Source organism: Poecilia reticulata, linkage group LG6 (genome assembly GCF_000633615.1).
Source record: "Poecilia reticulata strain Guanapo linkage group LG6, Guppy_female_1.0+MT, whole genome shotgun sequence".
Taxonomy (NCBI): Eukaryota; Metazoa; Chordata; class Actinopteri; order Cyprinodontiformes; family Poeciliidae; genus Poecilia; species Poecilia reticulata.
Window position 1 is genome coordinate 17,115,573 of NC_024336.1, and position 17,276 is coordinate 17,132,848.

The window sequence follows — 17,276 nt, forward strand, 5'->3', positions numbered from 1 at the left end:
CGGGTCAATCAGTGTTGCTTCCTAAGTGGACTGTTATAATTTTAATTAATTATAATTTTTCTTCTTTTTTTATGGACACTCTCAGATGGGTTATTACATTTTAACAATCAGAACTTTTAATCTCTGACAGAACTGACTGAAGTTCACTGAAGTATACGTTTCCTTTAATTAAACTCCTCACAAGCCTGACGAACTGAAGTTGATTTCTTAATATAGCACATGGAAAATAACTGCTTAAGCAAATCTTGATCTTACATGTTTGGTCATAATTCACTTGAAATCAAAATTCACAGAAAGTAAATATATCTGACGGATTTGAAAAACCAAATATTTGCCAGGAACATCCGACGTCCAGAACAAGCTTTAATAATAACTGTGTAATTCTTGGTAATGTCTGCGTGCTCCATGAAGGGCAGGGAGGTATACCGCGAGGTATACCAATTATCGCCTAAATGCTGCCTTACCCACAGACAGCTGGCGTTGGGCCCGAAGCAACAGAGCGTAAACACAAAAATGAAATAAAATAACTGTGGGAGCGAGCAGAGTAAGACTTTAACAAACCTGATGGCACTGGCCCAGGAGAAAGTGTAAAAATGAACCAGAAAGATATCCATCCATTTTCTTTAACCTTTATTTATAATAGAAGTTTTGACTATAAACGTAAGACATTATATCTTACGATAAATCTAGTTAACCTATTATTAAAATGTCATGACAAGAATTTCTTTTGAAGTAGTAAAAGCAAAGCAGATAAGTCACTTAACTAGCACAGTAGTTTCCATTGCCGTCTTATTTTTTCAAGGCTATTACAATGAAAATCATTAGAGGCTAATCTCTCAAGAAATGGCTGATGGATAGAAAGATATAAAGTATTTAGAGATTAATTTATTTTCTTTTGTATCATTTTTGTTGTAAAAAGATATATCCTACCTCCGTCTTAGTACATTTGGAATCCATCTAATATGGTTTTCAGCAGGTAGAGATGCAGTTCACTTATAATCTTTGATCTTAAAGCTTAGAAACATGTAGAGATGTGTGTCCAAAGAAAAGAATAGAGGACTGCCAACCAATAATCAGAATTTATTTTTTTTAACTAATCTGTTTTCATATAACTTATGGGTAGACAGAAGAAAGAGGATCACATCTGAGTGTCCACCACGTTTCCGACAAAGAACTGAGAAACAGTTCTTGGCTGGGAATGACATGCTGCTAACAAGCCAAGAATTACATCTTGCAGCTGTGGTGCAAAGAAAGCAAAGTGACAATTAACAAGCTAATGAAAGAACAATTAGTATAGCAAAGCATTTATCTCACTCCCGGCTTACTTCAGTAGTTTGGAGTCGAGCTTCATTTTAACTACTGTCAAGTAATCAGGAGAAGACAGCACTGTGAAATAACGTTTATGCCAGTCAGAAGATTTTTTTTATATATATACTTATATTTTACTGCCTCTTTATTGAACAACAAAACTACTGGAATAAATGTCCTTGTTTTTAGCAGGACGAATTAAATCTTGTCCAGCAACAACAGATGGAAAATAGGGGAAAATAGTCTTTTGGTTAATTCTGGAGCAAAAATGTCTTTCTCTAGAAAAGGTATTTAGTCCATACGGCACCAACAAGAGAAACAGATAAACAGCAGTAAATTAAAATTCTATCCAAGTCTGTCCAAGGAGTGAACATACTGTACAAGCCCTGTTTGGTATGCAGGACCAGGACACGGACGCTGTAAAAGCAGCTGAGAGTAAAATGGAAATAGAAATGGAGATAAAATAAATAATCTGTATGACCGCCCGCCCCCACCCCAATGGAGGTCATTGTTGAAATACACTGAAAATGTATAAAAATAAATTATTAGTTACTGAATGACATAACCCAAACAAGTTCACTGTCCTGAACAATAACAAAACCAAGCCCTAACAACACTTGTGGTTTCAAAAAGCATATATTTCAGAAAGCAGCTGCACATGACAGGAACCTGAGTAATGCTAAAGATATGTTTGAAGGAGGATTTCATTATATGAGCCAATACTTGTGTGAGGAAAAGTGAATTCTAGATTTAAATGGGTGTATGACTGGAATCAGGGCTCATAAACACGTTTCAGCGTTAAATGGACAGCATTTACAAATTCATTTCTACTCTTACTGACCCCTTAATATGCTTTAGCACCATTTTTACCCATTTCAACACACAAATACACCCAAATCAGTAAACAGATGCTGTGAATTGACAGAAAGCCTGGGGTTAAGTGCCCTGGCTAAGAACACTTACGCATGTGTGGGGTGTAGGATTCCACCGTTAGGACTTGCACACTGCACCTGTTGGATGAAACATCACCTTGGTGCTATGAAATAAATGAGCCAGGAATGGAGTCCTGCAGTGCATGGTTATTGTTGTGGCCTCCTTTTGGTGGAGTGTGGAAGTGTGTGTGCTTTTTGTGACAGCACATCTGCTTTTAATCTTTTTGGCACATTTAGCAAATGCAAACGTTTATAGCAAGCCTAATGTGGCTGACATCTCGAAATTAGCAAGTTTTAATTTTCCAAATTTGCACATACACCAGAATGTACTGAAAGAGACATGAATATACACATGATTGAAGTGGATGGATAAACAGATGGATGGATGAATGGTAGAATGGATGGATGGTAAGAATAGCACACAGACAAAAAGAATGAACCAAAGCAACTCAAAACGTTGGTCATGAACATCTAGATCTTTTATTTATATACATGTATACATATTTTTTAATCCAGAAATATATTAAGGTATGAAATAATATCTAAAATATTTCCCCACACTTGCCTATAGCAGGAAAAATGCCTGGAAAATCCAATTCCACAAATGTTTAGAGATTAAGAATCTGTTCACGCACTTTTGGGATAAATACAACCTACAGCAACTTTAGTCACCATCAGGTCAATGTTGTACATGTGGACTGTGCTGAAGACAAATGATAGCTGGAAATTCATATGTAGGGTAAATAAAATGTAAAGTCATCTCACTATCATGAAGTGGCTTAAATAGAAAGATCAGTAACTTAGCAACAAAAAGCAAACGTTTTCTTTTGGTGGAGTATTGAAATGTGTTATGTATTAATGTAAAAAACTTGCATAAAAAGGGTGATGTAAAATGGATTTGAACAAATTTCAGATCTGAAAACCTTTTTCCTTGAAAGGAAAAAAAAACTTAAATTAAAAGGAAGAAAAATGGTAATGACATAATTAGCCTGGGATACATCACAAAGATGCTCATTGTATTTAAGCACCTGGCTGCAGATCACTTTTAGTACTGCTGATTTAAACTGAGGAAAATTTCATACTGAAAGGACTTTGTGGCCATGACTGTGCAGCTGAGCCTGTGCAAGTGCGGCGGTGGAAGGAGAGTAATACTTGGTCATCAGTCTGGGATTTGGCCCAGTAGGAGTCCTAAAACAGGGCCATTAAAATCCCGCAGCTAAACCTCACACCACTGCCCGTCCATAAAGTTGCCATTGCTAATTAAAGTGTTGCTTTCTTCTCCTCTGTCATCCCCTCAATCATTCTGTTTAATGGGCAACACTTTCCGTCGTCCTGTCAGGCTGCGATCAGTAGATGTTTTCCATTAGGCTGGTAGGAAAGGTCCTGTGTTTCACTGACAAAGATCCAGATGGTAATTAAGAAAGTTAATGAAACCGCAGCTCATGGAGTGATTTATAATGTTAAGCAGCCACCTATAACTCTAACAAAAAAAAAAAATACTACTTTATTTGAAGTTAATTGGGGAAAGGGTTGAGGCAGGTGACTGAACTGGATAGATACAGCCAAAGCACAGAATCCCCGCTGCTCCTACAAAATATGCATTTGAGTCATTTTAAAACAGTCCCTTTTTGATTCATTATTTATGTCCCACCAGCAGCTAGCCTTCTTAAATACTAAATGCAACAAAACAGAAAGAAGCCCATCATAACAGGAATGTTTCCTTCTCATTTTCAAGCCAAAACTCTTCAGAATATCTTTTAGTACGGCATGTTTCAAGAGTTCAAAGGAAGAGCTGCTTTACAAATACATTCCCTGATTATAGGCCCACCTTTCACTGTACAATCACAGCTTTATGGAGAACATGTCGTACAGAGGGAAAAAGAAGCAATGAATTCCCACTATCTGCTCTTTAACAAATGAAGGCCTGGATATCTGCAGATTTATGTGAGCCCTGGGCTTATGCTGTTGTGGGCTGGTCACAGTAAATCTGCTATTTTTGTCGCGGTATAAAATGTATTCCACCGTTAAATCACGTGCGAAAGCCTAACTCAGACTTCGCATTCGTACATACACACAACCAAGCATATAATTTCAACTTGCTGACTTTTATATTCATTACACTTTATCTACTTGGAGCAATCTATTTTGAAAACACCATGAGAGTTTTCGCTTAAGAGAATAAAAGAAAAAAAACGGAAACTTATGCATTTCTACTTGAAAATTATGACTTCTGAATATTTATTCTTGTCGTTAGCTCCATTTTCTTGGCTCCATTTGCTCTTTAATTTTATATGAAGCCATTAAAATGTTAAGAAAAAGCAAATCCTTTAGTTTTTAAAGCCAAAAATCTAAATATTTGGGGCTGGTTTACAGGTGCTACAAATTTGTAGCCTGGCACACATATTTTCTGCTCACTCTTTTATCAGACTGAAGTCAGGACTCTGACTGGGCCGCTTCAAAACGTTACTACCTTCCAGCCAGACAAAACATATTCATCTGGTTTCTTTAAACCAAAGTCTGCCAAGGGTAGGCTAAATAAAGCATTCTGGTTAAGATATCAGAGTGAATGAAATTTATGCTTAGAGCAAGGATTTAAAGCAAGCACTTTTAAACCATTTTTTTTTGCCAAATAAATACGAGTTGCTGTATATACACACACCTTTTTAAAGATTCCTACTATGAAGTGCCTGTTGCTCAGACATAACCTCAAGAATAACTGATATTTTAAAAGCTGTAAATGATAGATCAGCTTTTGCTGAAAAAATATGACCCTGAAATGATGGTATGGACTGAATTGTGAAATTTATTTCATAACATACAATATTCGGTCCAGATATTTTGCTTACCATTCATTAGTTGACCAGCTGACCAAGGTGAGATGACTTGTCTTAAGTTTACTTTTTTTCCTTTTATTATAATTATTCTGATTCATCTTTAGAATCTGCCTCAAAACGGATGAGACATATACTCTAGATCACCGATTCCCAACTCATTCCTTAAACTCTGCTGAATTGTACCTACAAAATGCAACTGATTTGTTACACACACCATTCGTCTGTTCTCTTGTTCGCCACATTAAACAACATGTGCTGCTCTCAATGTGGTCCGTCAGACTGTTTTGCTGACAGCACCACAAAGATGCAATGTGAGTCAAACTTATCTTGGGACAATGCTGTGAAATGGAGACGAAGCAGAGCAAGATACAATGATGAAACACCTTTGTAAAGAAGAACGTACTAGTCGCTGTGGGGAAACCACAGAAAGACGGTTATCATTTGATACACTTTGCTGCAATACGGAGGAACATTTACCATTTACCAAAGGCTGCAACTTTTTTTATTTTGCAGTACTGACATGCACAACAACATACTTCTCTGTTCTCTTGACAATAAATGTACTAGCCAGTGGTGGAGGGAGGCTTGTACTTTTTTAGATATTAAGAGTTGAAATGTGACCTCAAATCATCAGTTTATTACAAGCTTTCTGATGTGGTGATCTTTCATTCAATGAAGGTCTGAAAGTATTTGAAATTGTTAACAGTTTAAAATATTGTGTTGGGTTTACTTAAGGCAGCTCTAACTAAAGTTAATTAGTCGGACTGGATCGAGTTCAGACACAATGTGGACGGGATCCACTGGGTCAGGTTGGATTTTTAAGCACAATCTAAACTATACTTCACAACTGCACCAACTGCAGACAAGGATTATAATAACTCAAAGCTAGTTAAAAGATATATCCTACATCCACACCTAAGTGATCTCCTCTTGCCACCTGCCTACATACTCAGAACAAAAGGTTATATAAGGGATGTGGGCTTTTGTTTGACATTTTATCTCGAAGTTAAGTTTCAGTTGGAGCCTTGCCTAAGGTGGAGACACCACTCTGCGGAGAAAATGGTGCATTGGAGAGTTGCCACAAATAGAAGACAGGACAAAATGTTAAGGTCTTGTGCAAGACTGACAACAAAAATAAAGGGGAAAAAAAGAGGTGTGTTAAAAATGCTGTGCCCTGCATTCTTTGGTAGGCAAAGCAATGGCTTGAGTATTTGAATAGCTGTGATCAAACAACCTAATGAGTAACATGAGCCAGCTCTCACCAGCTCAGTCTTTACTTTTGCATAAACGGGTTGATTTCTATTTGCTCGCCTCTCCCTGCTGGTGCAGTTGGGTCTCCTCCAACGACACAACACAGGTTTTATTTACAAAACTACTGAATTTGACTTCTGTTTTTAAACTGTCATCTGAAGCATCTGTTGGACTATTCTACAGTTTTAATGTTTGTAATTGATGAAAAGTTTAATCATGCATCTGTGCCACACATGCCTGATTTTCTACAACTCTAATAAGGCAGCAGTTTGCTTACTTTCCATATAACTGCTTATTTTCGTGCAAAATAAGCAGTTTACTGGCCAACTTCAGCATTTGATATTTGTTTTAATCAATATGTGTTTTGACTCAGCGCTGTTCTTTAAAAAATGTGACATTGTTTTTAAATGCATCAATCAGGCCTTATTTTGAATGTGTGCAAATTTCATCACCACATACAGACCAATATGTTCACATCAGTTCACACTCATTTTGCACAAGAAAATACAGTAGTTACATGGATTTAAACTATAGAGTACAAAGTTGAAATTAAATGGAAACTTTTAGATGAACTTCTAGATTAGCATAAGTGTGTGTCTACTCTGAAAGCCATAAACTCACTAACAGCTGTGAGGAATAATAGTTCTAAAAAAATAAAAAAGAGAAGAAACTTCGCGTTAACTTACCCCAACCTCCACGTGGTCTGATCCCTTGTCATCTTGCTTGTGAAGAATCTCAAAATAGTATCGCCTGGATGATATCAGGCTACAGGGAAAACAGGAAAAGCTGCAGTTAGATTATAATCAGAATACACTCTACAGTAAAATCTGATTTTAAACGCAAGAAAATGTGACGAGTACAAGATCAAGTTCAATGAAGATTGGTTCTCTGCCATTTCCTCCTCGATTACAGAGATTTCCTTTAGATTTACTAAAATCTTAGTTTTTAAATAGTAGCACATAAACCTATCGGTACCTACAACCAATAGACACTTCCTAAGGGATCCCGATGACCCCAGTTCCTATTCCCTCATCAGATTGTTTTTTCTCTCAAGCAAAAGGAACATGGTCATCATATTCTGCTTTTATTGAATTTGGTTTTTAATGTAACCTGCTGTTTAAGGATAATTATATGTTTTTTTTCTTCAGCTGTGATTTTTTATTGACACACCAGTGAGTTATTAGTGAGTGTTTATTTTGATATTATAACTCTTGGCCTCTGAAAGTCTCCCAAAGAAGTTTTATCAGGCTTTAAAATCTTTTAACCAAATAATTTAACTTTAAAACCACAACAAACAGTTATGCTTCTGTGGAATGGAGGAAGATGTAGCTAGGAAATAATTTTATGCCAGGGGCAAAATGGTAAAAGATGACAGTGAGCAGCTTTATTGAAGCCTGAATAAAAAATATAAAAAACACTCAGCCTGATGAAGAAAATCGATGTTCCAAATAAATCATAATTTTCCACTCATCCAGTTCACAGCTGTTTCTGTGAAAATAATTTGAAGGTTCTCCACGTACGCCATTTCCCCCAAATCAATTTAATATGCACATAAAACAAACAATGGTTTATTCATATAAAACAATTTTTGATGCAATTGGCCAGACTTTGGCTGTGGAATGAAGGACAGAGCATTTCTTCACACAACATTAACTCCCAAAACAGACGTAAACGCAGCCATAACCAACTGCTCGACTTCCATGAGCAAATCAAATGCTCCAGCAAACAACATTTGGTAGAGTGTTTGGCATTTATGCGCAGACTATCTTCTGAACAATAAAACAGCACTTTCACTGGAGAAAGGAGAAAATATGTCAGACAAAAGAATTTTCAGCAATGAAACTCTGTCCTTCTGTTTGGATTTGAGGCAGTACATTCGCCCATCTTCTTCTAACCTTGCTGAAGATAAAAAAGCACAATATATAAAAAAAACAACATATTTTGATGTGTGTGTTTTCTTTTCTACTTTTTGATGTTGCTGGCTGAGTTGAAACGGAAGGACACAGGCCTAAGGGGGGGGCAGTCATGTGCTGCACCGGGCATACGCTCCGCTGTATCATCCCACCGACAAGCTTTCTGTATAGCCAATAAATCATTGCAGGTGCAGGAGAGCAGTGACAGTATGCTATAAAGGTCACTCTTTCATAAGTAGGGGATGTCTGTGTAGCTGTTGAAATTGCACCCAGCAAACCTAAGTGTCACTTGAAGTTCCTAGTTGCCTCACTTGCCCTTCCCAAAAATGATACAAACAGCACAATTTCTACAACCATGACGTTTAGACGATCCATCACTGAAGGAGTAAAAACAACAAAATAACAAAAAAAAAAAAAAAAAAAACAGATGAACAAGGCATTTTACGTTCTCCAAAGGCAAAGCACAAACAAATCTGTGTTAAAGCAAGTTAATTTATTACATCTTTCTTTCCAATAATCTAAAATTGAGTAATGCTTGTTTTATAGTTTGACTTTATGGAGCTTTCACCCCTGTCCATACCACATTAATGCTTTTAGGAAACATTACATTTCCTGACCCTTCATTACACTTTGGATGTCTGACCATAATTTGACTTGATCAGGAGGATAATCTAATGGTAGAGTTGAGAGGCTTCTGTCTGCCGCCACACTGTCTCAGAGTTGCACCAAAAACAGACACAAAACAGTTGATGCTTCATCTGAACAAAACTCTCAACATTCGTCCCCAAATTTGGAAACATGTAATAATACCCCTTTAAGTCATTCCCAGAACTGGCAGAAAACCTGGAGTCTATGTACAAGACCAGATACTTTGTGAAAAATATAATAATATTAAACTTAAATGTTAAATGTAATAAACCTATTATGGGTTTCCAAAGCCATGATATCATCATGTTGGATGTGCCTCGTTCAAAAAACAGTTACAATCTCTAAAAAAATGTTTTTGCTAAATTGTCTGGCATTTGGCAAATATAAATAATTTTGGTCATTCTAACTGACCTAAAACAGGAGTTTAGCCTGACTCAACTTCAGACAGTGAGGGGAAAAAATGGGTAGCTTATGTGACTTTTTTATTTCTGTTAGACTCAAATAAAAAAAAAATTAACTAACTTTTAAATATGGCAATCAATCGCTGCAGTTTGTTATTGGTCTCCATAAATCCTTGTTTCTAGTTTGTGCTACGAAGAAGACAATTTACAGCTGCCACAGCTTGTCGTGCAGGAAATGTAGAGAAATGTCAGCATCAGTTTGATGGATTTATTTTATTATTATTATTATTATTATTATTATTATTATCATCATTTTTACAAATGACACACCAGAAATTTTAAGAATTAAAGCAAAATTGCTCCACGTTATATTGCGGGATTGGACATAGGTGTTTCATCCTTCATAATTCGGCGAGACTAAATGAGTTTGTTTGTGTGTGTTGGATGGTTAGATGGATGAAAGAGAGATAAAAAATAGTCAAAAGAAAGAAGAAGGAAATGGTAAATTAACTGCTTTCTTACAAGAATGAAGATGGGATTATGGCAAATAAGCCTAAAAAGCCATTTTTTATAGACTTTCCTTCATGAAAAGAGGCAAAAAAGATGAAAGAGCAAGTGAAGGGCAAATGAGCCATGAAAGAGAAGAAGGCAGCTATTAGTATGTGATTCAAAGGATGAAGGAAGGACACAAAACAAGAGTCTAATTGCTTGACTAATTAGAGTCTTTGTTTCCCGTCTCTGCTCACTGTGTGCTGAATAGATAGAGATGGACAAAGGAATCTGAATAGAATGGATAACATGAGAAGGCTCTGTGGGAGCCAACCAATATACCGGAGAATATCATCACAGCCCGAAGTCTGCTTTGGCCAAGGCATTAAATTTTTATTTTGTATTAAAAATGGAGGAAGGAACCTTCCTCGTCTTGATATACACACTCTTTGACAAACATCTAGAAAAAACAACAACAAAAAACAAACCCACTGAAGCAAAGCGAGGCCGTTTTTATCCAAAAACGTATTGACCCACAACCCCCGTTTCTCGCCCCTCTCTCTTTTATCTTATAAACCTGGAAGTGAAGTAAAATAGTGTAAACTTCCTGTCTTTGCTATCATCCTCTCATGCTATTGCACTCTCTCGGCCCACTGATGGCTTTAAGAGTCCACAGCCCAATTTTAAAGTCTGTCCTCTATCCCGAGTGTCACCCTGTCCCCGTCTCTGTCCCTTTTTTTCTCTTGCCTGATTTCTTTATCTGCAATGCCCACAGGTGTCCTTTAAGTAAAAGCTTGTTCTCAGCAAAAACGTTTCTCTCAACTACATTAATGATACTAGAGTCTGGAGCTGCCCGCAGGAGGACAAAAAGCTTTTTTTCCCCTTCACACTCTCCTCCCTTTTTTCCTCCATTTCCCATGCATTTCTCTAATCCATCAGAGAGCGATCCCAACGCTCTTCCCTGCAGCCTCAATAAATCCTCTTTCTTCCATTTTCTCCATCCGGCTCTGTCATCCCCTGCTCTCTCCCACTGTTCTTCTGTGTCAAGTCGGCCATTTTTTTCCCGCACTTCTCACACAGGTCTACCTTTTCAGAATTGACCGCATCCAATTCCCTTACATGCAAGCATGTCATGTAGATGTTGAAGAATTAATGAGCTCAGTTCTTTTTTTCTTTGCTTTTATTTCTATCCTTTTCCCCACATCACTCTTATTGTGAATTGGAGAGAACAGTTCGTGTTCACTTTTCTTTGCAAAATCTAGTAATACCGGACAAGCAAAGTTCTTGCTTTTCTCAATGCAACACCAGGAGGTCAAGTTTCACACAGTTTGTTTTCAGCCCCCTCTGCCCTAACACCCCTCGATAAAATCCAGCTTAAGCAGTTGTCTTCAGAAGTCCCCTAATTACTACAAAGAGTACATCAGTGTTCAATGTAATCTTCTTCGGATAGCTGGTCTTTAGAAAATCTCAAAGGGTTATTAGAAAAGATTAGTCAACAAGCAGCATCATAAAGACCAAGAAACACGTCAAGCATAACAGAAATAAAGTACAAAAAATTACATAGGAGAAACAGCCAAATGGCCCACTATAATTCTGTAGAGATCCAGCTATTGTCTACATGGTTCAAGGCAAGCGGAAAGCTGTTGTTGGAAGCCATAAAAAGTCTGGTTTGCAAATCGACACAAGCCATGATAGGAACACACAACCTGTGAGAAAATGCTCCGTTTAGATGTGTCCAAGCTGTACTTTTTGGCCTCTCTACAAAAGGCTATATGAGGTGGAAAACTAACACTGCATTTAATTTTGACCACGCCATCTGCATGGTGGTGGAAGCATCATGTTGTGGAAATGATTTTTCTTTTTAAAGATTTTCCTGGTCAAAGCTGATGGGATGATGGATGGACACACAATTAAGCAATACTTTGTGTTGGTTGTATGAAAGTGGTTCTATAATACATTATAATTTGTAATTGTAAAGTGACAAAATGTGAAGGATTAATGTGTTTAAACTAGCTGTTTGTGTCACAATCTAAAAAGAAGCAACGTTTTTTTTCCCCCCCTAAATGTTCTAATCCAAAAGCATAATCCTAATTTTTAGTCCTTGTCAAAGCTTCTGATCTCTTTAAACCCACTCACATCGCCATCATAATACTGACTGTTCACAGAACTGAATGGTTCAAATGGGTTTAAGCTCCTGGGAAGAATTTATAACGCTGTACTTATAGTTTCAGACAGAAACAGTGTGGGAGAAGATAGAAACCTGATTACTGTCTGACCTGTGCATGCCCGTCCGATTGTAACAGAGTTATAAATGTCAGACTGTCACTTTTAGAAAGTGACAGTCTGACATTTACAGAGACAATGACTGTGATTTTTGCATGATTTTTGCCCCCACACTGCTGATGCTAGAAAGCTGTGCTGGTTCAGCTCGGAGCATCTGACAAGTGCAATTTGCCTTGTTGCAGTGATAAGATTCCCAAAGAAAGTATATTACATAAAAGTTGAGATTCAAATGCTTCGCAAAAGGAAATCCACTGTTGTGCACGTGTGGTCTTTTAAAGCAACCATTATTTGTCTGCAAGAGTCTCTAGCTGTTAATCTTGTCTTACTGCAGACCAATAAGAATATCCTGGATATTTACTTGATCCCCTTCAAAAAGGCTTATGTATCCATTCCCAAGCCACTCACAACATAATTTCTGCTCTGCGTCAGACTAACCTGACCCCCTGTCATCATTACTGTCTCTAATCACGTTTGGCTGCAACCGGCACTGTGTTGCAGTTTGGTTACACTCAGGCATTACTGCCAATCAGATGTTTGCTGTGAAATCACGGTTTTCCACAGCTCCAAAGACGTGCATTTAAACCCCAAAGGCTTTCCGATTAGACATAAGTCACACTCCAACACAGACACGCACGCACACGCACACACACACACAGTCAAAGATATGTATACTTGCAGGCTCCCATCACTCAAACAAACAGATGGTGGACCGAAAGCCTTAGGGAAGAAAAAAAAAGGACATAGGAGTCATTGCAGCTAGCTGGCAAAAAAAATAGAAGCTTTAAGATCTTCTAAGTATCTTGTGTGGGAAGAAGTTAACACCCAGAGTGGTACTCGTACTCAAATGCAATCAAGGAACTTTATGCACACAGAAACAAACACAAACACACACACGCACGCACACACACACACACACACACACGCACACGCACACACACACACACACACACACACACACACACACACACTAAAGTGGATCCAATCAGATAGAGCAGGTGCTGAGAGCAGGTGCAGCATTGAGCTCGTCTCCATGCTAAATATGGATGCCTATGATGTCAGCTGGAAAAACACTATCCTTTCCTTTTGCCCCTCACCACCTATAATGGCCAGGAGTGTTAAAGTGATTCAATTATAGATACAGAGATCCCACAGTGAAATAACTGGACATTGTCCACAAGGCTTCCCTCACTGTTGCCTGGAAAGGAGCAACAGTAATAACTAGGAAAAGGGAAAAACAACCCCACATATTCCCTATAAGTCTGCACAGAAAATGAAGAGCTTGCATCATATTTAAAAAGCTGTAAAGGATTGGAAGTGAACGTCATCCTCTGCACTCCGTGAGATGAAATACCAAAAGACATTTTAAGTAGCTTATATAATAAATCTTCTTGCTAATTGCTGGATAACAAAGTGATGTTTGAGTGTGTATTAAAATGGACATACAGAGCCAGTGGGAAGTTTGAACTTTTTTTTTTTTATAGGGTAGACTGATCAAGCAACACACCATTTAAGTGATTTCTGAATTGGGTGCACAAGTCTAAATTTATTGTAAAGTACTCGAGCTCTGATATAAATGCAGAGCCATAAAACATTTTAAATGTCCTGCAGCAATCTGCAAAGAAACCACACTTAGAGAAGTGCACTTGTTGTCCACTTCTCTTAGTGGAAACTGGTTCCTTGACTTGGGCGAGGAACCAGATCTCAACCTAATGGAGGTCGACGTTGACTTGAATAGTAGTCAGCGTCGTGATTTCAATGTAGCAATATTGCAATCACAAAAGACTCTTCGGATGCAGTATTTGGTACAATGTTATACGAATCTATGCTGTGTATTTTGATACAATAAATTGCCACCTCAGTAGACTCTATCCCAAACCTTAATGCTCACCCTTGATGTTTATCTTTTAAGTTAAAAGGTCTACTATATCATATAAATAAGGTCTACCGATTCTAACAATGCATGCCCAAGGTGAGCGTATGTACATTTCTCATCAGTTGGCATTTGTACTCCTTAAATTTACATTTTTAGGAGCACAATCGCTTGTTCTCCTAAATAAACTTTTAACTCTGAACTATTTTTGAATCATGTTACCATGTTACAAAGCAGGTCATGAAGGGTGTACTGCTCATTAGTTTTTCATATTGTTCAAACAGTTTCACTTTCACAGTAATCTTCCACTTCTTGTCAATCAAATCACAGCTTATAAGCTGTTCTGGAACTTCTACGACACATCACATCAAGCGCAGCTCCGGACCAGCTCGGCATGCAGCTCAGAGCGTTTGAGTTTGTAGAACCGAAGCAAATGTCAATCTCCCAGTGTTGTCTACACAGCCAGAGGCGCTGTTAGCTGTTTCGGAAAGAGAAGATACGGTTGACGGGGGTTATCTGGGTTCCTCACCTGACAACATTACTGTCACTCATCAGGTTGTTGTGACAGCACCTAGCAGGCACTGCCAACCTATCACGTCACAGATATGAGCACAGGCGGTGACAAAGCGGCGCACTTTGAAAGTGAAGCATTTATAAAAGTCATCACCGGAGAATTTAGGGGCTTCAAAAACAAACAGCTTTTTTAATGTTTTTGCTTCGATTCAGGTCGGTATAAGTCTCTCAAAACTCGTATGGCCAAGGAATGGAGAGTTATAACCTTCAGAATGAGAGTCATTAACATTTCATTATCCAATGAAATTACTTTTCTATTAAAAAATCTATTAATAATTTCAATGATAATTTGAAAAATATGAATAATTTAAAATTTTAGCTGTTACAGGAAGTCGGCTGCAGTGATTGAAGCATCGAATTAGAATAACAGCTCGTCTCCTTCTGCAGGAATTTTAAGTCCAGCTGGAATGGGACACCAGGACAAACCAAGAACTTCCTGCAGGGATCCCTCCGGTGTGGGAAGCCTGCAGGGTCTCCCAGGAGGAGCCTGGAAACAGAGAAATGTCTTTCTCCATACTGATGTGTGAACAAGTGACATAAAAATAAAGAAACCACTTCACATATTTAGTGAATTGGATCCAACCGCAGATTTGAATTGTGATTAATACATGAAAATGAAGTAAGACTCGTCTGACTTATTGTTGCCTAGCATTTAATACGTTTACCAGATTACTATGATTCTCAAAAAATCAGGGAAATGTTTTCTCATAAATCTTCACATATGTTCAATTTCATTAACATAAAGAAGTCAAGTAATGGATATGTACATCTATGCAAACAGGATAACCTAATGGAGATCAACTGATTGGAGGAATGTGTGCAAGTACCTTCGATCCATCAAGTGTAATGATGAAAATTTAGATTCCGTGCAGAGACAGCACGATTACCCCCTTCACAGACACACAGGATCTAATAGTGTGAGTCATTACCTCCAGGTGGTGACAGCCAGGTGGTGTGGACGGCCACCAGATCTCACTAACGTGTATCGAACTGAATCTCCTGTCCTTTCCATCTATTAAAACAGCCGCATAGAAAAAAAAAAAAAACTTCACGCTCCACAAGGATGATRCAATAAAAGTAGACTACAGCTCCTGTTCGTTAATGAACATCACGTGTAGATAATGTATAGCAGCACAATCACACAGGAAGATTTACCACCCCTGCTTTTCCTCTCATTCTTTCCAAGTCTTTTGGTTATGAGTGAGAATCAAAAGTTCAGATTCCATTTTTTTTTAAATAATCCTAAATCTACTTAGTAGAAAAAGAGGGAGGTGGATACAGTAGGTGAAATAGTTAATGCAGATGGAAAAATCTTTGAATTCGGGTACAGCAGCTTATTTTGGGTTTTCTGTGTGTGTTTGGACAATTTAGACCGAAGAATCAATGTGCATGTCTTTCAGCAGCCATTGTTTGTTTTTTTAGAAAATGACTGTGTGAAAATTTTTGTCATTATTCATAGCTTTATCTTTCTTGTTTTTAGCGATTTTGGTTTTACTTGTCTCTGTGCTTTCCTTGTTTCATTGTTGCCTTCAGTTCTGGACAGGATAAATTGTCCATGGGAGTTTGTAAAGTATTTTATCTCAATGCCCCAAAAAACTGGGATGCGAATGGTGCATCTCCAGACTTATTTTAAATTCATGGTAAGTTATTGATTCAACTCATTCAGTTGCTCATCCACAACACACACCTGGTTTCCAGTAAGTATTCACTCTCCCAAGTGTATACATATGCTTCCTAGCTTCCTCAGTTTATTGCTAGATCCTTATGGTTTGTCAGTGTTGTAACCATTTATTCTGTGGAATTTGTGCAATATAAATGATATTTTTGATTGGCTTGATTGACTGTTGCCACTCTTTGCAACCAAGTACATGTTTATTGTGAACCCGTGGTTATTGTGAGATTCATGGCATCGACCAGCATCCTGCATTTTTCTTTGGTTTTCTTGGGTTTTAGCTCATTTTTAAACTTATTAATTTGCCGCACATAACCCCTTCCTACATTTGGGTTCATTCATATTTTTGTTCATTTATATCTTCGAAGACAGTGCCTTTATTTCATTTTATCCAGACAGAGCTCAGTATGGCAATAACTATGCACAGTGTGAGCACTGTTTTAAATTGTAGATTTGATTAAGGTTTTGTGAAGAACAGAACTGGGGAGTCTGTAAATAGCCTCAATAGCCCTAAAATGTATCCTCTAGTAGAAAATTACACCAGAGCCTCATGTTGATAAGGGCTACCTGCACCCTTGTGACTAATAATTTTCACCATGGTTTCCTACCACAAAATGGCTTGTGATATTCTAGAAAGGCCAACATCATTACAGGTTGGGCAATTGCTTCTTTATATATTTGATTTACACATTTCTGAGATTACCAGGTAATAAAATGTGAGTAATCACTTATTATTTTGGCTGCGAACAGCCTGAGATGCATCATTATCTGATCACATCTTCCTTTGCTCTGCTCTCCTAAGTTGCTGATTTTAATTATATCCCATCTAGATTAAAGCAGACTCTTTTCCTTAGCAATTAACCCAAACATTTGTCATTTTAGGTACGTTCCTATACAAAAACAAAGCAAGTAAAAGGATGCTGCACAGTTCAGCATAACTTACAGTACATGTGTGCAGTGACTTGGAAACTCATTATAAAAAAAATAAAAAAAATCTTAAATGGCTTTGTACTCAACATCTTCACAATGATGTGAAGAGACATGCACTTAGTTGTGTTTAAAATTATAAATGCATTCTTTCCCACATGCCCGCACACATTAC

At 37.7% G+C, this 17,276-nt stretch overlaps 1 protein-coding gene across 1 annotated transcript in view; it reads right to left on the reverse strand.

Annotated features, from left to right (window-relative positions):
• The window catches only part of b4galnt4a (beta-1,4-N-acetyl-galactosaminyl transferase 4a), a 157,503-nt gene that overhangs the window by 15,548 nt on the left and 124,679 nt on the right, over positions 1-17,276 (reverse strand). The window contains exon 8 of the mRNA XM_008411542.2: positions 7,012-7,090. Coding sequence (XP_008409764.1) covers positions 7,012-7,090 — 79 coding nt within the window. The remainder of the gene's footprint in view (positions 1-7,011; positions 7,091-17,276) is intronic.